General features: G+C 41.6%; 1 protein-coding gene and 1 long non-coding RNA gene across 2 annotated transcripts; both read left to right on the top strand.

Annotated features, from left to right (window-relative positions):
- Nucleotides 1-1673: 1673 nt before the first annotated feature.
- Nucleotides 1674-5266, top strand: LOC143759151 (uncharacterized). The gene is made up of 6 exons (XM_077248709.1): nt 1674-1833; nt 3574-3653; nt 4186-4364; nt 4506-4599; nt 4702-5041; nt 5145-5266. Exons 1-6 carry the CDS (start codon nt 1674-1676, stop codon nt 5264-5266), a joined length of 975 nt encoding a protein of 324 aa, XP_077104824.1.
- A 17425-nt stretch (nt 5267-22691) lies between these two features.
- Nucleotides 22692-24341, top strand: LOC143759140 (uncharacterized). Its single transcript, XR_013212179.1, has 3 exons — nt 22692-23099; nt 23178-23239; nt 23311-24341. It is a non-coding gene; the product is annotated as an uncharacterized LOC143759140 (long non-coding RNA).
- The last annotated feature ends 2333 nt before the right edge of the window (nt 24342-26674 follow it).

Genomic DNA, 26674 nt, shown 5'->3' with positions numbered 1-26674 from the left:
TCACTATGACTTCACTATTTACCTGGCAAACCGCTGATGGTTACACACTCTCTCTTGTCTGTATTAAAGAAGATGATAATTAGAAATTATATTTTTGCCATTCACAAGTTGTCCAAAGTCATTAAATGTAATGCTTAAGATCTGTGCATGGGATAGACAATTCTGTGTGGATGTCAAAATATATTAACAACACGGAACAAGATTTTAGATTCAAATTCAATTTGAATTGGTTATAGATCTGCCAGGCTCTCACACCAGCCAATCACTGCGCACTCCCTCTCCCACTTCGGTTCACCTTCGTAACACAAAATAAGATATTTTTAATGGAATTCTGAGTGCTTTTAGTCCCTCCATTGGGAGCAATGCAACTAACACATTCAAGGCACAAAACAATAGGAAAGACATCATTGAAGTAATCCATGTGACTCCAGTGGTTTAACCAATTTTATGAAGCGATGCGGGTGCTTTGTTTGTTTTTGCAAAAAAAAAACAATTTAGCACTTTATTTAGGAATCATAGATTCCCAGTAGGGGGAGCACTACAACGCATGCGTATTGTGTTGACTCAAGACCGGAAGTTGTTCTGTGAATGTGCAGATAATATTATTTTGTGAATATAGAGGTAAATTATGTTTGGGGTTTTTGCCCAAAACAAAGCACTTGTATCGCTTCATAAAATTGAGGTTAAACCACTGGAGGGGTAATTTGACTGTGACGTCTTCCACCATGATAATGGGTTGGTATCGGGGGGTAGTGGGGTCTCACTTTCGTAGATCAACATTTCTTGCTCTAGCACGGCTCCTATATCTAAGGGACTTTCTGATGCGTCTGCTCCTTGGCGGTAAACATCACCAATAAGGTCCCCCATAGCACTGAGAGCTATTTTCTCCTGGCGCGTTATCCCCGTAGCCAAGGCTGCTCGCTCCGCAAACACTGGCAGCTGACTTATCTCACCTTTTATTTTCTGTCGTACCTCCTGCCGTTGGTCTCGTTCCAAATGAATTAGCCGATGGAAACGCGGGTCAAGGTAGCTAGCCGTATTAAGCAGCTTGAAGGCATCTTTGTCTCGACTGTATCGATTGTAGGGGTCCGTCTTTATCTTCGTTTTCATTTCATTGAGTGCTGCCGGATCACCGGTGGATGGCTGAAGATGTGACAAAAGTACATACTTCAGGGGGAGAACAGCTGATGCTGTTGGAAATTGGTCGGTGGATAACGCCTCAGTGGCCACTTTGAATGGCTTAAGCACTGCTCTCACCTACGAAAATACACACAAACATAATTAGAATAACTTTATGGCTAGCAGCTCAACGTAACGCAGTTATGCATATGCTGCTATTCCCTCTTCTGTAGGGTATTATTAATGAAACATCTAGCCTATTAATTGGTCAATCAATATCACCTGGTTATGCATACACACAGTACGTAGGCCTACATCATTTTTGTTACTCACCTGCTCCATAAGGGTCCGCTCGCTGGTAGTCAACTCGAGATGACCAAGTTTCTTCTCCATGATGACCGCTGCTACCGAAGCTTGTTGCTCGGTTGCCCGACACACCATGTCGTAAGTGCTGTTCCATCGGGTAGCGCAGTCGTTAATTAGCTTCGCAGGCTTAAGACCAAGCAGCTTCTGCTTGGATTCCAAAAGTAGCTGTCGGTAGTGGATTTGTTAAAATGCATTGCTGTGGCCTTCAGTCTGCTGATTGGAGTTTCTATAGCTCGCACTGCCAGCCTTATACTCACAGCCAGGTTAATGGTGTGTGCCATGCACGGGACATTGACGGCCTGCAGGTGCCTCTCGACAGCATTGATATAATTAGCCGCGTTGTCAGTGGTGATGGAAAGCACTGATCGCCTGTCAGGGTGTAACGTTGTCAGGTGTGACCTCAGGTTGCTAGTTGTAGAGTGATATTTCATTCGTACTTTGCATATTCTGCAGATTGCCACTTCTTTATTTGTGATTTTCCCATTTATGGTTTGAAATCCAAACACCTTCCACACATCGCTTCTCAAATTGTCAGGAGTGGTGATCTCCGTTTCGACATTGCTCTCCGCCAATTTGGATTTGCAAAATAAGAATAGAAAATATGTAGGGTTAGGTCATCATTCTTTTTCTTTAGATTAGAAGATTATATGATATCAAGGGGAATGTCTATACTTAAAAAACCTGGGTGTTGTGACACTGTTTTTGCTTTTAGATCAACAAATAATAACCCAAAATGATTGTCTTGATAATGTCATGCATAAGACATTTATTTCCTGTCCTGGACTCGGTCTTGACTCGGACTCAAACCTTTTTGGACTCGGTCTTGTCTTGGACTCGAAGCTCTTTGGACTCGGTCTTGACTTGGACTCGACTAGTCCTGGTCTTGGACTTGTCTTGGACTCGACAAAGGTGGTCTTGAATACAGCCCTAACTAGAGGCATGGCCATGTCTTGGGCTTGGTCCTCTGATTTTCCCAATCAGGATATTTGTGATGCGGCCGGCTGGTCCTCGCCTTCCACATTTATAAAGTTTGCTACTCGGTTACTACCGTAACCTTAGTTCCCTGAGAGTAGGGAATGAGTATTGCGTCGCCAGCCGCACTATAGTAATCTGGCAAGTTGTCGCTTCAGTCATTTAAACCTGCTATAATGGCACTTTTCGGGGGACTAATATATGTTAAGGCCTCGCCCCTTGGATGTGCAGTTACCGCAGCACAGCCAACGAGTGAGCCAGACACTCGCTGCAAAATGTGTTTTACATTTATAGGCTTCAGTAAATCGAGGAAAAGGAGTTTCCCCACTGCGAATAGCTACGCAATACTCGTTCCCTACTCTCAGGGAACTGAGGTTACGATAGAAACCGAGTAGGCACTATTATTGAAAAGGTACAAAACTGTTCTTTGAGGAAGACTATTTCTACCATCGTGTACCTTTTTTTTTCTGAGAGTGAATTTAAAAAAAATTGCTTTATTACTAAAACCATGGTTCATTTGTAGTTGCTATGATTTTACTACAAAAACCATAGTTAAACCATGGTTACTACAAAAAAACACATAGTTTCTACAAAAAAAATACATGGTTAATTTTTGTAAGGGAATTAAGCACATATACGACTCATGAATGTTACATTCATACATGTTACTTTGTGCCAAAAATGCTCTTTATCATGGCTGGAAATCCAGAGGTGTCAATAGGTTGTATGTTGATTAGATTGGCTGGGCCCACCTATGTGGAGGAAAACAATTAAGCTTTGTTTGAATGGGGATAGTTAATTTGCCTGACAAATGTGTGACTTCCAATATAGTGCCTTACAAAATGTTTGTATTATTGTCCTCCTGATCCATGCTTAGTCAAAGGTTCCCATATCAGTTGTCAGAATGACACAGTTTGCGTCTGTCAGAATTAACTTTGAGTATATATTTCCTTCTTTTTCCAGGGCAATATGATCTCAGATTGCCTCAGATTAGATGCAAGGCATGTAAAGCCACTTGGAGTCCTGGAGTGGATGACCTGATCCGTAATGACTACTGGTCTGCCACTTCTCACTATTCAACTGTGTATGTGACAGATATCCTTTTTTCTTTTGAAGAGCTGAAGATGCCAGCTCCAGGGATGTCTAGCCAAGCATTTCTTAGAATGCTGGATCAACGCACTGTTGGCTTTGGCCTTGTAAGTATTTGTGGTAATAATTGCGTAACTCAAGAAATAATACTATGAGGGCATGATGATAATGATAGTACACATGAACATTTGCACTGTTTAGGAAAAAAGTTGTGTTAAATTTAGACCCTTTGTAAACAACCATAAACTCATGTTCTCTCATCAGTCATGCAGTTTGCACTGAGACATTTCTGAAAAAACAGGTCATTCTGAAGATCTCAACTTCAACTCCATTGGCTACAGACTTTGACATCTTCTCCCCAATATCATTTCCTGATCCCAGAAGTGTTCCCTTGGATTAATGGGCCAAACATTGCACAGGCTTACTTCTAAACAATATGGAAGCTGTTGTAGCCCTCTTTGTATCCTGTATATCCTGCATGTTTAATGGCCAGTTCTCCCAAATACACCAGTGTAGAGTGTATGAGTGAAGTTTACTCATTGTTTATTTCCTTTGATATGTATTCTAAAGAGTGGTTACGAAATTAGTACAAACATCAAGAAATGTATCCATTTAGAGCATTTCTCTTCTTTGAAATAGAGCGGAAACATCACAGCAGACAGCTTCCGCAAAAGCTTCTTAGAGTGGGAGGCTGTCCGATTCGAATTGGACAAATTATGCCAGGAGGACCACTTTGACTGCCCAGCGTGCAGCCCAGACATGCTTGCAGTATCCATTGATGGAAACCTCAAGCACTACAGATTCAAGAGTGCAGCAAGGTACTTACAAATCCTGTGTGTGCATCATATGAATTTTTAAATGAATATTTAAAGTTACCGTATTTTCCGCACTAAAGGCGCACTTAAAAGCCTTTAATTTTCTCAAAAAACGACAGTGTGATATGGATCTCTCTTATTTAGATCGGAGGAACAAGCCATCTTTGATGGCGTGTTCATCGCGAATGATGATGATGTCGCAAGACTCGTGGATTATGTCCATACCTCAACCAGTCATGTAAACTTGCACAACTTCACTATATTTACCTATAAAACACCACGTCCTAGAGAGGACTTTGTTCGAACAAGTTTGGACTGTTAACTATCTTCCATGTTTTAGGTCTCTGGAAGAGGTGTCTGTGGAGGGCAGTGGTCAGCGGCACGTGAAACGTCTCAGAAGTCCTCAGGAAAAACAGACGAGGAGGGTCTGGAACTCGCTGTATGTGGTCATGGGGTTCTCCTTCGTGCCCTCAATATGTTCAGGGTGGAGATTTTTGCCTACCCCCTGTACTTCCAAAAGCAAATGGCCTGTAAGCCAGTGACATTTTTCGCTATGGATCTGGCATGCAAGTACTGGCCTTACCTCCGGAGAGTGACAGAGAAATGCCCTGAGCTTCAGGATCTCCTCACCATGAGGCCATTTCTCTCTGTTTTTCATGCCAAAGCTCATGATTTCAAATGTGAGGCAAGAAAAAATGATTGTCCATGACATTTTCTTTCCCTAAAAAAACCAGCATAAGGTTGTTGCCACTTAGGTTTTGTTTTTTCTTGTCTTTTTTAAAGGTAAAATGGAGTGGAGCATATCAGGAGGGGGCTGGTTCGACTCTTGGGGAAGAGGTGGAGCAGTGCAACGCCTTCCTCTCGAGGATTGCTGTTACCGCAAAGCACATGTCAAAAGCAGGTAAGGTAAACAGTACATTTTGATCCTGATGACAATGGTGAGCCACTTTGATTCTGAAAATATAAAGCTCAGAATATTCAACACAAATGGATGGATCGATTACAATACCATCATCCTATTTTATTTGCAAGACACATAGACATGCTGACGGTCATGGCCATGCGCTGAAACCAACAAAAGTTTGACAACTTGGCTTCCACCCTTGCCCGCCGATATCGGAAGGTAAAGACTCCAGTTTTCCCTTATGCAACATGCATAGCGATATTGTAAAATAAAGTGGCATATATTAAAAATATAGGGAAGACTTGCCCAGATATTCTTCAATACAATTAAATATACGGATGGTTGCATGTGTACTGTCAATTGTATTTTTCAGTGTCTTGATATAAAATATTAAAAGTTCACACCACATATATTGATAGTCCACATATATATATGAATATACTGTATATTTAATCAGTGTTGTATGTGGTTTTCTAATAGTGAAGGTACTTTACAATCCATATCAACAATAGTCAAAGTTGTAGCCTCATTGTCATTTGTGTTTGAAGGCCACAATAGCCCTGCAATGCCAGTTGCATAACCTGGAGGCCGTGAAAACGGAAATGGACATCACAGACAATCAACTGGAGAGCTGGATCATTGATATAATGAGTGGCCAGAAGGTAGAATATAATGTTTTATACTGTTTGATATGGTGCTTGATGTATCACTTCTGACTAAGCTTGGCTGCAATTCCAAAGAGGCTCATTGTAATCGTAGTCAAAGAGCACATACTCTGATTGCTGATGACGTGTGGAAAAGATGTGGACAATAAAGAACCTAACTAACCTAACTATACTGAACCTTAGCTACAAGTGTAGCCTCAGTTACAGAGAAATATGAAAAGATTGTTGAGGCTTTATTTTGCTCATACACCAGAAATAATATTTTTTCATGGAATCAAGAATCATATTTCTTATCTCTTCATTTCTTCCTCTCAGCAACAACATCCCCAAATGATGCTGATGTTGCTGCTGTTGCCAGCCGAATTGAGGAGCTGGTGGCAAGTGTTAAGAGGAGGTCCCAGCGTCTTTATAAAGATAGTGACGGATGCATAGGACGTGCCCGGATCCGGCGAAAGATCAGGGAGGAAAAATAAATGTAAATTCTGTAGTGGAAATGTATAACACCTTGGTTCCTAATGCAGAAAAACTGACCTTGGACACCATTCTATCTGACCAGATTATTTGGGCATGGCAGCTTACACACGGTGGTATGTACACAATTGTGTTGACTATGTGAAATAGTCACATAGTGGCACAAAATCTGTCATGCCTCGATTGTAACCCCAGAAAATCTTTAAATACTGATCTTAAATACAGCCGACTTATGTTTCATCAATGTAATCCAGACTCTGTAGATCTAAGGACAAAGAGGAAGGCGTTCGACATAGTGATGGCAGTAAGGAGACTTGAGGAGGAGAAGAGGATTCTTATTGCAGAGATGAACAAGCATTGGAAGTTTCTTTGCACCCGTGCAGACACCCTGAAGCAGATGTCATCCCAGCTTTCTAATCATGATGACATCAGGTATGTATTGGTTATACTTGGCATACATTACAATATTTCTGAAAGTTTCTAATTAATAAAGGCTCAACATGTTTTAACATGTAAGGTGAGACGTGGGGCCTGCTTCAAGATGGTATCCAAGGTCTACGGAGCTTGACGATGAAGAACAAGCAAGCAACAGCCTGGCAAAGCATGCAAAGAACTGTTATGTTCAAGTCCTGACTGAAACAGAAATTAACTTTGATAGTGATTCTGAAGAATACCATACCAGTAGTGACTCTGAGCAAGATTAAACATGGCCAGAGTCCTTGTTTATGCTGTGGTGTGCGGGGGAGGAGGCATTAAGAAGAGGGCCGCTGGGACAGGCTGGGAAGGAAAGCTGGCTCTGTGTTTGGCATGGAGCTGGAGTTAATCATTTAACAAACCGAGGATCATTTGCAGTAGAAGGCTTCTGTCATGTTCAACATTGAGGAGGTCCTTTGTCCCCAGGGCAAACCAGCAACTCAATGTCACACAGAAGGGTAGGGGAGAAATGGACTTTTCAGCATGAGTCTCTCGCTGCCCCAACCATCACATCACTTTGTCTATTGTCTAGTATCCACTATCCATTTGACTGTCTTGCAGGCTACATGAGAGGCATCTAGCTGTAGCCCCGCAGACTCACTTCTTGCTAGACACCAGTGGCTGGACACCAGTGGATGGACAGCAGACGTCATTTCCGTATCGTCTTTCACTTTTCAAATTGACGTAATTTCCATATCGTCATTCACTTTTCAAATTTGACGTAGTTTCCATATCGTCATTCACTTTTCAAAATGACGTAATTTCCATATCGTCATTCACTTTTCAAATTTGACGCGCCATGCAGATGTCAGCGGTAAGAAAAAAATAATAAACTGTCGATGATTTATAGGTCATGTCGGAATTCAAATGCACAAACTAGCTAGTTAAAAAGAATCGTCTTGTTTTCAAGGTACTGTGTCGTGTTTTTTAAAGGTATTAGTGAACTCTGGTGTGCCTCAATTCTAGAGCTAGGTTGCTACAATAGATTTTCCAATTAAATCGTTCTTTGAGTGGTATGATTTAATATTGTAAATGCGTTTTTTTCACTTGGATGTGTGAAGATTGTACCCAGTTAACGAGATCTCATAGAACAGTCTTGGCAGAGAATAGTCTAAAATGCTAGGTTGTCTATGCACACGAGAGTTTGTTAGCTAGCTATGTTTTTTTGTTTTTTGTTGAAGTAGTACTTTTCCCTATGCCCGTGTAAATGCCTGATGTTTAATATGTTTATGATGATGTTTAAAGCGCTTTGGTGGCCATGGGTCTGTTGAAAGCGCTATATAGCCTAAATGCAGTCCATTTACCATTTTACATATTTTGTATAGGAGAATGTTAACATTTATATAAGTTTTTTTTGGTTTTTCTTACCTCACTATTTTTTACAGTCCATCTACCACACACAACTTTTCACCTACATTGTTCAATTCCTTCTTTTTTTTGGGAAAGTTATTGGATTTTTGTAAACTCTTATGAATTATAAGGTACTACTGGTATTTCATATGTGTCACTATACTTATTACGTAAACAATCTATTAATACTTCCCTCTTCTTTTAGGCAAATCACATTAGTGTGTGTAAAGGGACGGAGCTACCACCAATACAGAAATGCACAGAGTGCTGCAGCCGGTATCACTGCCCGCTGTGCAATTCAAAAAATGTTAAACCCACAGACCGATACCGTGTAATCATTCATTTAAAGGCTCACCTTGCGAGATCTGTAAAATACAAAGGTGGGGTAAATTTTCTCAATATGACACACCATTTGTATAATGTTTGAATCTGTACACTGCATGAAAAGTGGGATTTTCGTCAGTAAGTGTCACTGTAGATTGTCGTGGAAGTTCAGGTTTACGACTGCACATGGCAATTTGCAGGCAACACCCAAAACTGCCGTGAATTGTCGGAAATTGACGTGGGCCTTGCTTGGCAGTTGTCCCCCCATGACCCCCCTCCTCCTAATTCTAGGGGAGGCTTTAACATGTAAATGAAAATGCTGTGAGCTATACAAATGCAAATGAGGGTAGCAGGGGGAGTTTTACCCCAGGTGACATTTTTCTAAAAGGTATAACTTAATTCTAAGGGCCCGTCCACACGAAGACGCGTTTCGCTGTATACATATACATTTTTTATCGTATTGGCGTTTCGTCCACACGGATACGGCATTTTGGGAGAGTGAAACCGCTATTTTTTGAAATCGGGTCCCAAAGTGGATAAATCTGAAAACGACACCCTTGCGGTTTCGTGTGTACAGCCAATCCGTATATTTGGTGAAACGATGATGTCATCACATCACGTGTCGGCGCATGCTCAAAGTCTTCTTCTCCGTGTATAGTGTATCTCTGTGGCACAATTACAGCGCCCCATACTGGTCTGGCATATATACTGCACCGTTTTCAGTCGGTTTCAGTGGTTTCGTGTGGACGCAGATATTTCTTGAGACGACGCCGTGTTTACGGAGTTTTTTTTTAGAACGAGGAAAAAAAATAATCGGATAGGGAACGCACCGGCTTCGTGTGGACGTGGCCTAAGAAAATCTCTGGTAGAAATAGATCAGGCTCAGTATAGCATAATTATAGACTCTTACATTTAGGATTGATTTTAAAGTATTATTACTGGTGTATAAATCACTAAATGGCCCAGGACCTCAATACATTGCAGATATGCTCACTGCATATAAACCCAACAGATCACTCAGATCATTAGGATCACATCAGCTTGAAACACAGAGGCTTCACTCTAAGCTTGGCGAGTCTGCTTTAGCTACTATGCTGGAACAGCTTCCAGAAGAGATCAGATGTGCTCCTACAGTAGTCACATTCAAATCCAGACTCAAAACACTTCTGTTTAGCTGTGCATTTACTGGATGAGCACTGTGCCACTGTTCGTCCGACTGTTACTGTATTGTATTCTAAACTGTTTTAATTATTTACTGTATTTTATTTTATTATTCTAAATTGTTTTAATTATTCTGATTTCTTTTGATTATTTTAATTTCTTCTATGTAAAGCACTTTGAATTACCATTGTGTATGAAATGTGCTATATAAATTAACTTGCCTTGCCTACATTTTAAATGTATATATTTAATGAAAGTATGCTAGATTAATTACTGCATGTCATTAGCAATGGCCAATATTGTGTAAAAAAGATACACAAAACAATTTATTTCAACAATTAATTTTATTCAGGCTTTGCCACAAAGGTAAAATGTGCATTCCACGCAAACAACATCACAGTCTCCTAGAGCTCAACCACTGTGCATAGTGGCATGACTACAGTGACCTTTTCTTTGGTCTTGCTTAAATGCACAGTGGATGTGTTAACCACACATCTCCCAGCAATGCGCTCAACAGGCAGAAATGATGCTGGGTATGACGTGTCTGTTCCCTGCAAGCTCCAAACTTCTATTGGCTTTCCATAAAAATATCTGTCCGGCTGGGGATGAAGCCAGGAAACTTGCGCAATAACATGTTTGAATGCAGAACCTTTTGACACAACATTAACAACTATAAACTGCTTTACGATGGGCCGTAGTTCTGCTAGAGGGTCAAGGATGGGTTCCTCAAAACGCGCTTCCATAGACCTAATGTCGGATGTGGAAGACGGCATCGTTGGCGGGGTGTCTGGATGGAATGTGCGACCTCCATCTTTTCGCTGCCAGGAGCTCACAGAACTCTGTGCCACACTGCAGTTTAGATCAGAGGCGATGCTAAAATACAGGGCAACGCACCACAGACGTCGGCAAAATGGACCAAATTCGGAAAGAATTACCTACAGCTCCGAAGCTGAAACAGACACTTCATGGTGCTGTAGGATTTTGGGCTTCTTGTGAGCTTCCAATTTGTTGTGTGGGCAGATCTCATATGTTTGTATAGTTTGTGTGTTTGTAAAAATAAAGCTTTTTCTTTGAATAAACAGCATGTCCCTGGCAATTTATTTTCCTCAAATTCATTCGTCCTTGATGGTAATAATAATAATGTTGTCCATAGTATAACAATATATATATACAACATGATAGCATATGATATGAATATATTTATTTATATATAAATAATTATAATTAAATATAAATAATTTATATATATATATATATATATATATATATATATATATGTATATAAATAATTTATATATATAATTATTATTATAATTTTGGGGTTTAAATTTATAATGAGGCAGGGTGACCAATAGTAACAGAGCTGCCAACCAATCACGAGTGATTTTTCTTGTTTAAATGTAGTGGTTCAACCAATACTGAGAGGAAATTCAAGCCATTCTCTGGAAAGGCGCGCGTGCTGCTATTCATATGCTAATTGTAGCCATTTGCACCTCCCTCGAGCTCTCCACATACGTCATGGTTCGTTTCCGTCAATATGTGGTTCAGACGAACGCGACGTTCACATGCTGTAAATTGTCGTTAACTGACGAAAATAATGGAGATTTCCGGCCGTTTACGGGGACGAAAATCCCACTTTTCATGCAGTGGTAGTTAATGTTTTTTTGTGTCTGTTTCCACAGGCTATTGCATGTACAAGTGCAGCCTTGGTTGCAAGGCACAGGCTCACTTTCATTGTGTTTGTAAATCATTTTTTCCCCATAAGAATAGGTTATTCAATAATTTAAGTAAAAGCCATTGTATAGCACCTGGCAAAGAGCTCCAAACATTACTACCAGGATATACCCTGACAGCGCTCACCAGGAAAGAGGCTGAGACATCACTCACTGGAGATGACGATGGAACAGCGCTTACGAGGAAAGAGGCTGAGACATCACTCACTGGAGATGACGATGGAACAGTGCTTACCAGGAAAGAGGAGTTTTTTCCATGGCTGGTAACTTTTGCAAATATGACATATTTGACAAATATCTAAACCATTCAGTGCACTTTTTTTTAATATTTCATTGTGTTTGTTATAGTGAGTGACATTGAAGAGACACCGAAGGATTTCAAAGGAAGGGTAAACATTGAGGCGTTTTGGAAAGCAGTGTCCCTGGAGATGATTGGACGGGGATTTGTGTCAAGTAATTGTGGATTCAATCCCATATTTCTTTGTATTTAGTTCTAATTTTAATTTTTTTCAATTCAAATGACAAGCTTTTTAAAAAACAAAACTGAAATATTTATTTATACTAACCTTGTGTGTCCAAAGGTAATAATCAGAATCCATTCAAGGTACTGCCCTACTACCATTTCTGGGCTCCTTGGATTGGGCACAAAACAAGGTCCTCCAATGAGGTGCTCAACACAGAATTTGAAAAGATTAAGACTGCTAAGGTGTCTGAAGAGTCCCAAGTCTACCATGTTACAGAAGATAGACTGATGGAGGAGCTCATGAACCAAAAGGTATATTTGTTTTGTATAATGTATTTTTATTATATGTTTTTGTTTAGTTTCACATGCATAAGCTGGTTTAGATCGTACTTATCAGACCGTTACCAATTTTTTCTGTTTAAATGGGGAAAAATCAAAGATAACGTCAGTAGACTATGGAGTGCCGCAAGGATCGGTGTTAGGCCCTCTGCTATTCTCAATATACATGCTGCCACTTGGTAATATTATAAGAAAACATGGAATTAATTTCCACTGTTATGCTGATGACACTCAATTATATATCTCATCACGACCAGATGTAAAAACTTACTTATCTTAATTGACAGAGTGTCTAAATGATATAAAATGCTGGATGACGTGTAATTTCCTGCTATTAAATTCAGATAAAACGGAGGTACTACTTATTGGTCCAAAAAACTACCCACAAAATCCCTTACAATACAACTTTAATTTAGAAGGATGTCCTGTTACTTTTGTCAGGAGTCTAGTTTTATTCCTCTGCTTGTTTCTCTCTCTCTCTCTTACGTGTGCTCTCGCACAGCTGAACCCATTCTCAATCAGCGTTTTCTCCTGCTCTTCTCACACCTGTTTCCCCTTGCCCTGATTTTCTGGCTATTTAGACCTCATGTTCTCTTTCCCTCTTGTCGGTTTATTGTTTGTTCGTGTCTGTTACTGACGCTTGAGTATTGCTACTGTTTCCTGTCCTGTGTGTACGCATATGTCAGATGAGTTTCTGCCCCGGCTATCCTGTGTCAAGTCTGATTCTCTGTGCTGCGGTAACTGCCTGGTGGACTCTGCGCTTGCCTATTCCTGTGAGTTCTCCCTGACTGCCTTCCTGCATCCATCATCCTGCCTGGTTTCTGTCTGGAGATCGTTTACCTGTTCTGCGTTCATCAAGACTACCTGTGATCGGCAGACAGCCTATGTTGCATTTATCTTCTTTCTTTTCAATAAATCTTTAACCTGCTTTCGCGTTTGGGTCTATTTCGAACTGTTACAGAATAAACCGACCATGACGGACCCAGCGAACGATACTACGATACTACCGCTCAGCCGTTGAACTGCAGGGAGCATTGCTGGGTAGACATTCCGATGAATTAGCCGCCGCCAAGCTCGCCGTTGATTCACTCGTTGCCCAGGTGTCGGATCTTACTGGTCAGCTTCATCACCTGCGTCAAGACCAGTTCTCTTCTGGGTCGTGACACACCTCTGAGCCTCATATTAACAATCCTCCCTGCTACTCTGGTGAGCCTACTGAGTGCCGTGCATTTCTCACCCAGTGTGAAGTGATATTCTCTCTTCAACCTGTCACGTATGCCTCCGACCGCGCCAAGGTTGCATATGTGGTTTCCCTTCTCACTAGTCGAGCCCGTGAATGGGGAACGGCTGTCTGGGAGGCTGGAGCTGATTGCTGCGACCAGTTTAACTCATTCAAAGAGGAGATGTCTTCGGGCGCGAGGCCTCTCGTCAGTTAGCTGCGCTTCGTCAAGGAAGACGCTCCGCAGCTGATTATGCCATTGAATTTAAGACTTTATCTGCTACCTGCGAATGGAATGAAGCTGCGCTCACGGCACGCTTTCTGGAGGGCTTGAATGATGAGCTTAAGGACGATATTTTTGCTCGAGAATTTCCCTCCAGTCTGGATGAGCTGGTTGAATTAGCCATCCGTTTAGACAACCGTTTCGACCTACACCGACGTGCTCGTTCTGACGTCACGGGATTCCGGGGAGCCCCACTCACTCAGACTGTGTCACCTGAACCTCACCCTGAATCTGAGCATATGCAGCTAGGGAGAATACACCTCTCCTCTGCTGAACGCCAGCGCCGTATTCGAGAGAGGTTGTGCCTTTACTGTGGTGGCACTGGTCACTTTGCTGCCACATGTTCGGTAAAAGAGAGAGCTCGCCAGTAGTTAGGGGAATATTGGCGAGCGCTACCCCACTATCCCCATCCTTCAGTTCCCGCTCCATGATTTCAGCCATCCTTCGCTGGGGTACCAGTTCTGTTGTCTGCTCTGCTCTTATTGACTCCGGGGCGGAGGGAAATTTTGTTGATGAGAGGTGGGCTATTGAACATGGTTTGCCCCTTCATGAATTAAAGGAGACACCCACAGCCCTCGCCCTGGATGGTCGCGTTCTTTCCAATATTCACCTGGCTACTGCCCTGGTGAGTCTCACCACATCTGGCAACCACCAAGAAAAGATTACTTTTTTTGTTTTTCAGTCCCCTATGGCCCCCATTGTCCTAGGACATCCATGGTTAACTAAGCACAATCCACATGTTAACTGGTCTGATAGTTCTATTGTTTCTTGGAGCTTGTCTTGTCCCACCAATTGTCTTGTCTCTGCTGTTCCCTCTGTTTCTTCTTTGTCTGTTTTTCAGGAGGAGTCTATTGATGTATCTGGGGTTCCGGAGGAGTATCTCGATCTGCGAGCGGTGTTCAGTCGATCCCCGGGCCGCTTCTCTCCCTCCCCATCGCCCTTATGATTGTAGTATCGACCTCCTCCCTGGCACCACTCCTCCCCGCAGGCGTTTGTATTCTTTATCCGCTCCTGAACGTGAGGCGCTCGAGAAGTACCTTGATACTTCACTTATGGCCGGGTACCATCGTCCCTTCCTCTTCCCCTGCCGGTGCGGGATTTTTCTTCGTGAAAAAGAAAGACGGCTCTTTGCGCCCCTGCATCGATTATCGTGGGCTGAATGACATCACCATTAAGAACCGGTATCCTTTACCATTGATGTCATCAGCCTTTGAGATCCTGCAGGGGGCAAAGATTTTCACGAAGTTAGATCTTCGCAACGCGTACCACCTAGTGCGCACCAAGGAGGGGGATGAGTGGAAGACGGCGTTTAATACTCCGTTGGGGCACTTTGAATATCGTGTTTTACCGTTCGGGCTGGTAAACGCCCCAGCCGTTTTTCAAGCGCTCGTAAACGATGTATTAAGAGACATGCTCAACATTTTCGTCTTCGTGTACCTGGATGATATTCTCATTTTCTCCCCATCTCTCCAGGTACACACCCAACATGTGCGTCGCGTATTACAGCGGTTATTAGAGAATCGCCTCTATGTTAAGGCCGAGAAATGCGCGTTTCACCTCCAGTCAGTTACTTTCCTTGGTTCGGTCGTGTCTGCGGAGGGCATAAGCATGGACCCCTCCAATGTTCAGGCGGTCACTGACTGGCCTGTTCCTGAGTCTCGCTCGGTGCTTCAGCGGTTTTTGGGGTTTGCAAACTTTTATCGCCGTTTTATTAGAAATTTCAGTCAGGTTGCCGCCCCTTTGACTGCGCTCACATCCGCAAAGTGTCGTTTTGTCTGGTCCGAGGCTGCCCAATGTGCTTTTGAGCGTCTTAAATGTTTGTTCACATCCGCTCCCATTCTGATTTCGCCTGATCCTAAGAATCAGTTTATCGTTGAGGTGGACGCGTCTGACGTCGGGGTGGGAGCGGTTCTCTCGCAGCGCTCTGCTCTTGATCAGAAGGTTCACCCATGCGCATTTTACTCGCATCGACTCTCGTCTGCCGAATGTAATTATGATGTGGGTAACCGGGAGCTTCTAGCTATTCGACTGGCCCTGGAGGAGTGGCGCCATTGGTTGGAGGGATCCTCCTGTCCGTTTATAGTCTGGACTGATCACCGTAATCTTGAGTATATCCGCTCCGCCAAGAGGCTTCACTCTAGACAGGCTCGCTGGGCTCTTTTTTTCTGGCGTTTCAATTTCACTATCTCTTACCGTCCCGGGTCAAAGAACATTAAGCCTGACGCTTAACGCATCCTACCTGAGGGATGTGTGGTTGGGTCCGTCACCTGGGGGGTGGAACAGCTGGTGCGAAAGGCTCTTTCTCACACTGTCGTTCCCCGTGGGTGTCCTGAGGGGAAGCTATTTGTCACCAAGTACGCTCGTCCGGCCGTCCTTCGTTGGGGTCCTTCATCTAAACTGGTCGCTCATCCGGGGGTGGGTCGTACTTTGGCAGCTGTCCGCCAGCGATTCTGGTGGCCTGCCATGGAACGGGAGGTACGCCGATTTGTTGCGTAATGTTCTGTCTGTGCCCAGCAGAAGTCCAGTAATTCGCTCCCCGATGGTCTGCTTCGCCCTCTCTCTATTCCCTCCCGGCCTTGGTCCCATATTGCCCTGGACTTCGTTACGGGGCTTCCCCCCTCCAGCGGCAATACGGTGATTCTCACTGTCGTCGATCGGTTTTCGAAAGCGGTTCACTTTGTTCCACTCCCCAAGCTTCCGTCGGCTAAAGAGACTGCGCAGGCGGTTGTGGACCATGTCTTTAGAATTCACGGGCTTCCTTCTGATGTTGTTTCGGACAGGGGACCCCAGTTTGTCTCTAACTTTTGGAGGGAATTCTGCAAACAGATTGGTGCTACCGCCAGTCTGTCTTCAGGGTTTCATCCACAAAGTAATGGGCAAGCTGAACGCGCTAATCAGGACCTCGGTCGGATGCTCCGCTGTTTGGCGGCTCATAACCCCACCTCCTGGTGTGAACAATTGACATGGGCGGAGTACGCTCATAATTCTCTGCCTTCGTCGTCCACTGGCCTTTCCCCGTTTTCTTGTTGTCTGGGCTACCAGCCACCTCTGTTTCCCTCTCAGGAACCAGAGGTCACCGTCCCCTCGGTCCAGGCCTTTATTCAGCGCTGTCGTCGCACCTGGCGGAGGGTGAGGTCAGCTCTGTGCCGGACCAGGGAACGCACTTGTCGTATCGCCAATCGTCGCCGTTCCAAAGCTCCCAGGTATGTTTGTGGGCAAAGAGTTTGGCTTTCCACACGGAATTTACCCCTTCAGGCACCCGCTCGGAAACTGGCCCCCCGTTTCATTTGACCTTATGCCATCACTAAGGTCATCAGTCCGGCGGCTGTACGGCTCAGGTTACCACACTCCCTCAAACGTGTCCATCCTGTTTTTCATGTCTCGTGTATTAAACCTGCGCTCCGCCTCCGTTCTGCTATTCGCGTTTGGGTCTATTTCGAACTGTTACAACTTTATCCACTACAGTAAAAGACCTGGGTGTTATACTAGACCGCAACTTGACTTTCGAAAATCATATTTCATATATTGCAAGAACAGCCTTTTTCCACCTTAGAAACATTGCTAAGCTACGTAACATGCTATCTGTTTCTGATGCAGAAAAGTTAGTTCATGCATTCATGACCTCGAGACTAGATTACCGTAATGCTTTATTAGCTGGTTGTCCTGCATCCTCAATAAACAAGCTACAGTTAGTGCAAAATGCAGCTGCTAGAGTTCTTACTAGATCAAGAAAATATGATCCTCAAACACCTATTTTATCATCTCTGGTTACCTATTAAGTTACGTATCAATTACAAAGTATTCCTACTGACCTATAAAGGCCTAAATGGTTTAGCTCCTGTGTATTTAATGGACCTTCTATCGCCATAGAATCCATCGCGCTCTTTAAGATCACTAAATTCGAGGCTTCTGGTCATTCCTAGGATATCTAAGTCCACTAAAGGAGGGAGGGCGTTCTCACATTTAGCTCCTAAACTCTGGAATAGCCTTCCTGATATTTTCCGAGGTTCAGACTCGCTGTCCCAGTTTAAAACTAGATTAAAGACGCATCTCTTTAACCAAGCATTCACTTAATGCTTAACCTTTAATACTACTGCTGAATCAGTTCGAATGCATTAACATTATGAATATCAGCTATGCTAATTATTTCCCATCTGCCTTTCTGCTGTTATCTCAGGACGCTAGTCCCGAGGTAAATAGCGTTCGTCAGCTCCAGTTTGTATCCAGCCTCTCACGGAGACTTCAGATACCCCAACGCCTGTGAAGAGACGACTCGACGCCTGTGAAGAGACGACTCAAAGCCGGCGATATGTTATGCCATAAATTAATACATGATTAACTAACTGTATTTTTCTATGTACATTTCCGAAATGCATTTTCTGTAAAGCTGCTTTGAGACAATGTGTATTGTGAAAAGCGCTATACAAATAAATTTGAATTGAATTTGAATTGAATTGAATTTGTTTGGGTGCACATCAAAATGTATTTTCCTAATCCTACTTTGATCAGGTTGATGTTGTTCGTAAACTGTGCAAGGAATGTGGTCTTGACACAGTTGGATCAAAACTGGACCTCATTTCACGCTTGCGTAGTGAAATGCAAACACGGCACAGCTACGACAAGATTTTCCAGAAAATATGGGGTGCATCAGGTCAGTGTTTTGGAAAGTGTAAATATATGAAATATGCATTTCAAGTCTACATGGTTTGTATTGCTCATCAGTTTTTTTTCTCCTGTATTCATGTAGGTGGTTGGTGTGCCATAATGTGCCCTTGTGGTGTTGTGTACAGCCTAAAATTCCGGATTCGAGCTGAGAGCCCACGAGACTATGCAGGTTTACTTCTGTCATGGAAACATCTTCCTAAAAAATGTATTTATGATTTTGCGAGAGGTTTGGTTGCACATACAAATGTGACTAGGGCCCCAGACATTGTTCCCTTTCAGCCTTTTGAGGGAAGATTGCTTGAGCCAACTACGGAAAACATCTCCATGGCCAGAGAGGGCAAGATATTTTCCCATCTGTCATGGCTCCGTGAAAAGAAAGAAACACCAGATGAAAATGGTCATCCTATTACTGGATCTGCTGACCACTTTGTGTTGTACAACACGTTTCATGGGTCCAACACCAAAGACACAAGGGACATCTTGAGGAAGATTTCTCTGGTTCCTGAGCTTGCTGGGAAGATAAATAGCCAAGTTGTGGAACAATTTTTTTTCGCAAATGAGGAAAAACAATTATTTCCTGAATAATGCAGCACCAGCAACAAATATATTCCTTTTGAGAAGCATTGTACACCACCACAAACAAAGGACTAACAATGAATTCATCAAAAGAGCCAGAAAGACATTTGTGACAGACACTGAATTCAATGACTATGGCCAGGCAGTTCTATGTACCGGTAAGTCACTTGCAATCTCATGTTTTTACATTCTAGTTGTAACATACTGTTTGATTTCATGGTTTTGTAGCTTAAAATGCACATATTTTTAGTTCATGCATTCATGACCTCGAGACTAGATTATTGTAATGCTATATTAGCTGGCTGTCCTGCATCCTCAATACACAAGCTACAGTTAGTGCAAAATGCAGCTGCTAGAGTTCTTACTAGGTCAAGAAAATATGATCATATAACACCAATTTTATCATCTCTACACTGGTTACCTATCAAGTTCCGTATCAATTACAAAGTACTATTACTGACCTATAAAGCCCTAAATGGTTTAGCTCCTGTGTATTTAATGGACCTTCTATCGCCCTACAATCCATTGCGTTCTTTAAGATCACTAAATTCGAGGCTTCTGGTCATTCCTAGGATATCTAAGTCCACTAAAGGAGGAAGGGCGTTCTCACATTTAGCTCCTAAACTCTGGAATAGCCTTCCTGATATTGTTCGAGGCTCTGACTCGCTGTCCCAGTTTAAAACTAGATTAAAGACGCATCTCTTTAGCCAAGCATTTACATAATGCTTACCTTTTATACCACTGCTGAATCAGATCAAATGCATTTAATATTATAAAACTTGAAGAGTCTGTAGGTTATTTGTATAGGTTGAATAGTATTTACAGTCATTACGTTCCTGTGTATATTGCGTGAATGACGGGTGGTTGGGTAGATATTGTGTTTTGCGGTAGGTGGTATGCCATAAGGAACCGTTGCCACTGAACCTGCTTTAACAACGACAGTGGGGCTCGACAGCCTTAGTCAAACGGGTCGGCGCGTATGGTTGGGTTGCGGAGAGATTGTGAGATTGTGGTTGGGTCTCAGCAGCAGGAGGGATGTAGAGGTCAGTAAGCAGGGCTGAGTTGAGTGGGGGACGGAGGGGGGTGACTCTGGGACGCAAGAAACACTGTCTTCATGTTTTTTATCATTTACGCCCGTGTTATGGAAATCATTATGAACGCTAATTATTTTCCCTTTTTGCTTTTCTGCTGTTATCTCGGGACGCGAGTCCCGAGAAAAACGGCGTTCGTCAGCTCCAGTTTGTATCCAGCCTTTCACAGAGACTTCAGATACGCCAATCACAAAGCCTGTGAAGAGACGACTCAACACCGGCGATATGGACCCTCTATGGTGGACGGCACTGATCCTCAACAACTCGTCTCAACACCGGCGTGATTACTTGGACTTCCAAAAGATGGAAATGGATAAATATTCTAAATGTTCCGATGCAATCTGCCTTGTAATGCTGCCCGAATCATAAATCATGCACTGTTCCTTCGTTGGCCAGAGGAGAACTGGCCCTCCGACTGAGTCTGGTTTCTCCCAAGGTTTTTTTCTCCATTCTGTCACCTGATGGAGTTTTGGTTCCTTGCCACTGTTGCCTTGGCTTTTGGCTTGCTTAGTTGGGGACATTTAATATTCAATAATATTATTGATCTGCCTTACTTAAGGTGGACGTTGACGCAATTTTCTTTTAGAAACAAACTCTGTTATATTATTTTCATGTTATCACTGTGAAGCTGCTTTGATACAATCTGTATTGTAAAAAGCGCTATATAAATGAAGGTGACTTGACTTGACATATAAATAATAAAAGATTACACAAATTAGGAAAATATCACCGGGCAAAATCACAGAACTTAAAACGGTTGTTACTTCACATGTCAATGTATTACTCATAGCCCATTAGGGTTCACACATACAGAATAATTGATCTTCACTGGTTTACATAATACATTGTAGCACCCAAAACATTTCATGAGTGTGACCTATCACACACTGAAACACAATACACAAAATATATCTTGGAATTTATCACATTTCAAACAAATATAAAGCCTGTTACTATTTCTTTATGAATCATAATTTGTTGACTTTGTTCAAAGGTTCTCAACAAACAGATTCAAAAACCGGGCTAATGTTTTATTTATTATTTTAATAATTATCTTTTTGTTCCTGCAACATTAGACAAAAACAAACATGATACTTAAAAAGTGGAGACTAAGTATGTGTATAAGCATAAATTAAAGCATATGTATTTTTAGACCACACATATGCAAAATTGGGTTCTTTACAGATGTTTTGTTATCTGAAAAACGTATGTACAAGGTTAAACTGTTTGTTTATAAAAAATAAATTCATTATGTTCCTAAATTGTAATTGAGTACTCAATGACATGCATCAAGTATGTATTAATGTACACTGATAAATGTATACTCAATCAAATGAGTTAACAATGTCTTCAACAACATTTATCTAATTTCAGCAACAGAACCTGAAAACCAGTGTGGTGAGCACTGTCAAGAGTTGATTCTACCAGTAAACCTCAAGCCTTCTCGATCATGCTGGACTCTGGGACATCATTCTCTTCAGGAGCAGTTGGTACACATGAACTTTATATCGAACACCTTTCATATGTGTCTCACAATCTTTGTTTTGCATTATTTTTTCATGCATAATTTTAGTGTTTTCTTTCAAAACTTTCAGATAAACTATGTCCTGGATCAGAGTAAGCCGGGAATGAGCTGATTGTGAAAGATGGAGTAACATGCATCACCAGACCAGACTTTCAAACCCTCGGCCTGAAAAAAGAAATGAAATCCACGGTCGGAAACACACAATGAGTACTTGCAGCAAATACACTTATATGAATGATTCGTATAAATAATATATTTCATTTATAGGTCGGAAATGGATGTTTTAGGATCCTCAGAGAGATTCTACAGTTGCAGGTTCGATGTTATATTTACTGTAAATTTGTAGGGGACAAAAAAATAAATTTCAAGGCGTTTATCTTATTGGAATGATTGACATTCTGCAGGGAAAAGACGTTTTCATCGTTGATCTCTATGTTCCTCCAACTTGGCTCCCACCCATTAATCAATCTCCCCTTTCCAGTTTTCCGGTAAGAAACAGTTTTCGTGAAATCAGACTGTGAATGTCAGTTTGCTGCTTTATTGGGACACATTGGGTTTATTGGGTTTTGCAAACAGGGTGACACTTGGGCAAATCACTGAGTCCTGTTTGCTCTAGCAACTATGTATGTCGTCTGTATGCTAAATTAAAGTAGAAGTAAGGATGACATGTAAGGATTTCAGTTACATCAAAAAAAGTGTTGAGCAGTATTTAACCACCATCATCCTTTTAGTACATGACTGTACAATTTGTTTGCCTCTTGTAATTAGGTGAATTCGCACATGAAAGATGCCTTGATTATTCCATTGTGGACCCCTGGGCACTGCCCGCTGTGTGTAAGTTATGCAAACTTAGTTCCTATTGTGTATATTACAAGCCATGAGGATAAACATAGGTTTAATATGCTATTGGCCTGTGTTTCATATCAACACATCATTAATCGATAATATCACTTTCCAGATCAGATGAGATCAGATGTGCTCCTACAGTAGTCACATTCAAATCCAGACTCAAAACACTTCTGTTTAGCTGTGCATTTACTGGATGAGCACTGTGCCACTGTTCGTCCGACTGTTTGTGTAGTGAAGTGCCGCTGTTTGTTGACGTCCTCTCTGTAGAGTGAGACTCCGCCCTAGATGCACGCAGGTGATCGGCATTCAATTCATTGATAATAATTATGGTAATTCCTTCCAAGGGGTATATTAAGGTGACGGTGTTGTCACCAGAGATTGCGTGAATGTGCGACCGCGTTCTAGCACGTCATTATTGTTGCGACTGTCTGGTGCTCTGGCTGAGGTGAGTGTGGCGGCTGGTTTTTATGCTTGAGCCTAATGAACATTAGATTGAGTGTTACTTTTGTCAGGTTCTGGGCTGTTCGCAGAAAAGCACACGTTGTGCTGAGGGTTGCATGCCTGGCAACACGTGCTGTTTCCGGATACCACCGTTTCGGTATGAATTGCATTCAGCATCGGGGGTGTATTGCTGCTTGACTTCCTGGTAGGTCTCTCTTTGGCCCTTTTGGCTGTATTTAATTAATGAGCGAATAGTTAATATTATGGGGTCTGTGTATTCCAGCGTATCATTGGGCTTTTTCATCTCTTGTCGACTGGGCGAGTGGCGCGATCTCTGCATGTTTGGTATGTGCGATCAATTGTACAACAGTAAATTAATGCTATGCATATTTTAGCTCATAGTCCGGCTTTTGCAGGTGGATCGATTTGCCGTTTTAAGGGCACTTGAAGACTACACTTGCCTGCTCTAGGACTTGTCGTCGCTGCTGTTCTGTTCCTATTAATGTTTTTGTTTGAGTTATTTTGCTTGCGTGTGTAATTCTGTTTTGTTTTTCTGTGTAATTTACCTTTTGTGTTTTTTTGGGGTTTGCTTGTTGATTTATCAGTTTGCTTGGTAATTGGTGTTTTGTTTTCTTAGTTTTGGGTTTTGTTTTGTGTTTTATTTGTATTATAATTACTGTTTATTTTCTTTGCTCACTGTGAGATTATCCCCGACTGGTCCCAAGGGAAAGAGGGATTGTGAGTGGTAACCGGCCTGGGGAGATTGTTCCTGTTGGCCCGTAGCGATCCATTCACCATCACTGACACTCATGAGTGCAGGTTTGAGTGGATTGCGGAGTGTTTTCTTTTTAGTTACGTATATTATTGTATGTCTCGCATGTTGTGTCCTGTATATGGGTACCCATAGGTGAGGATAATTGTTTGATTTATTTGCTTTGATTTATTTTTTTGTAATTCTTTATTTCTTGTGTTTCAGGCACTGTGAGCCCGGAGCAGGAGGGCTAGTTGTCCAATTAAGGTGGCGGGTCCTGATGAGACACAGTGTGTGGTCTGCAATCCAAGGTGATTGGTCTTGGTTGACGTGATTTGAGTGACGTGTAGTGCACGTGTGGGTGCTCTTTTACCATCGCTGACACTAGCGACGTCTGGCACTAGCTCGTCCTGCTTCGGGTGACCACGAGTCCTGTGAGCTGTTTATTGTGTGATGTTATAATTGAACCTAACTGACTGGCACGTCAGTATTTTATTTTTGTCTAAATAAAGAATATATTTTTGTATTTTTCCATATCCACGTCTCGGAGTATTTATGTAAGGGAAACACCGAACCTGTGTGTCTTTAATAGGACACTTCCCTGGCTTAGCGACCAGGGTGGCGTAGTCGATTTTTCTTTGTCTCTCTCTTACTCTCTCTCTATCCTCCCTCTCTTGTACTGCCTGCCACATTTGCACTGTATTTTATTTTATGTTTTAATTATTCTGATTTCATTTGATTATTTCTGTATTTTATCTTTTATTCTAAACTGTTTTAATTATTCTGATTTCTTTTGATTATTTTAATTTCTTCTATGTAAAGCACTTTGAATTACCATTGTGTATGAAATGTGCTATATAAATAAACTTGCCTTGCCTTGCCTTGCCTTTCCTGGTGCTTTATAAATGGAATTTTGAAATGCTCTGCCCACAGCCCTTGTCAACTGGGCAAGGATTTCAATCTATACTTGACACAGTTGGTGACTGGTTAACCATAGACAATGAAATAATATTAAAATGTTAATCTTATATTTTGAATTCTAACAATGTAATGTTTGGTTAGAGTTCACTAAATTTGGGAGTGTTAGTCTGCTAGGTCATTGTTGTATTGTCACTATAAGTTATCTACTTTTCATCAAGAGTGCATGTTCTCTATAGGTCTTGAGACCACAACAACAAGAAATGTTGTTACTGGACTCCAAATATCCATACAAACCACAAGGGTTTCAACATGAGGGATATCAAAATGTTATAAGGTCATCTGAGGAATGCATGTTATTTGGCGGTCACGTTCCCCTGACCTATAGATGTTACCTAATGGTCCTGTTCTGCTGACCGTATACAGTATGTTCTGTTTTTGGTGTTTCTGGCCATGTTCCTTGGTCCTTGTGTGTGTGTATATATATATATAATACATTTAAAAAAAAAAATTTTTAATGCATGATAAAGATTTGTACTCATTTGTACCCATGTTCGACCGTCTGTGAGTATCTTGAATTTATGTATTTAGTAAGACTACATTTTTGATTTTGGTTTCTTAGTGACTTTGCAAAAAGTCGGGTGAATGGGATTTGGACAGAGAGAACTGGCGTGGACATAAAGGTAATAGTTTTTAAGCAGTGTTTTCCAACCAATAAGTGAATGATTTGAATATGTCATGTTTTGGAGCTGATCATGTTTTATTTTCTCTTGAAATAGGGACTTCCTTCACAACCTTACGGGAATGACTGTGGCATCTTCATTCTGATGGTCAGATTTTACAAATTTATCAGTGCTTCGCCTGCTACTTCGGTGGCGCTGCCAGACTAAGACAATTTAAATGCACTGAGACAAAAATGCATTTGCCCACCTATCTAAATGTAGGGGAGACAGTGAATAACCCCAATTTCAAAAAACGGTGGAGTGTTCCTTTAACTGCCTTTTACTGACAATAATCCCTTGCAAAGCAAGTGTGTTCAGTATATCCTGGTAACGCATCCCTAAATTAAAATTCAAATTTATCAAATGCTCTCTATCCATAGCTATTAGCCTGACAAGAAGTGCCTTAAGCGGGTGGCAGCTTTAGCGTGCACTTTCTGCTTTGGGGAGAAAAGCTGCTCCATTGTGCATTCTCCTTTTATATACACTTATCTTGAGGCCGCGAGTTAGTATATCTTGAGGCCACGAGTTACTATCTTAAGGCCACGAGATAGTTCTAATTTTTTTTTTTACAAAGTGGGACTAGGGGGGCTCCGTAACAATCTGAAATTTGAGAAATATTTATTTAATAAAAAATGTTTTGAACTGGTTTATTTTTCAGGAGTATAGAGACATCAATAATCGACACTTGAATCTCTATATAGTAGTTCAGAGTTGATCATATTTTTTTTATGATGATGACCTTTTTCACTAATAAGTGACCAAGATCTTCTTATCTGAGTTTCTTTTGGATTTCTACAATAACAAATATGTATCACAGACACGCAGTTAAAGCAGCCAGAGAAAAATCAGTGTTAAAAAATAAAGGGTCAAGACCCCAACTAAAGCGAACACTGATCTCCATCATGGTGACATTAAACTTTATTATTTACAATAAAACATCAACGTCTAAACCTCTGTTAATTCTCAATAAGAATGTTAGTATGAAAGAAAAAAGTAATAAGTGAGGATGCAGAGATCTTGAGAGATTTTTTAGTGTTTAATGTTCTGTTGGGATGTAAAGTGTTTCTGTATTGTCTGTTTTGTGTGTCACCATTGTGTTGAAGTGTAGAGCCTGTGCTTCATTCCAGGATGAGCAGAGAAACACTGATGAAATGCTACATGTAGCTTTATTTAACAGACAGTAACTGTGTAGTTGCTGATGCAATGACGTATAGTCACAGTAAATCATGCATGTAGTTAACTGCATGTTTTTTAGTACAAAAATCAAGAAATGTACGTAAAATAACTGTTTTTCTGTTAAAAAGCTTAATGAAGATTTCTGTAATAGTTGTCTTGCACACAAGTCTATGCATAAATGCTAAACCTGTGATAGCACTTTTTCAAGATATT

Source organism: Siphateles boraxobius, unplaced genomic scaffold (assembly GCF_051911475.1).
Source record: "Siphateles boraxobius isolate OS27281-9 unplaced genomic scaffold, OSU_SipBor_1 308, whole genome shotgun sequence".
In the NCBI taxonomy this organism is placed as follows: Eukaryota; Metazoa; Chordata; class Actinopteri; order Cypriniformes; family Leuciscidae; genus Siphateles; species Siphateles boraxobius.
This window is presented reverse-complemented; position numbering and strand designations above follow the sequence as displayed.

Excerpts from the sequence above, each read along its gene's own strand:
- LOC143759151 (XM_077248709.1), top strand. The coding sequence starts at position 1,674 with ATGCATTGCTGTGGCCTTCAGTCTGCTGATTGGAGTTTCTATAGCTCG. Across the intron at positions 4,365-4,505 it reads AGATTCAAGAGTGCAGCAAG|ATCGGAGGAACAAGCCATCT; the intron begins GTACTTACAAAT and ends TCTCTTATTTAG. Across the intron at positions 4,600-4,701 it reads TCCATACCTCAACCAGTCAT|GTCTCTGGAAGAGGTGTCTG; the intron begins GTAAACTTGCAC and ends TCCATGTTTTAG.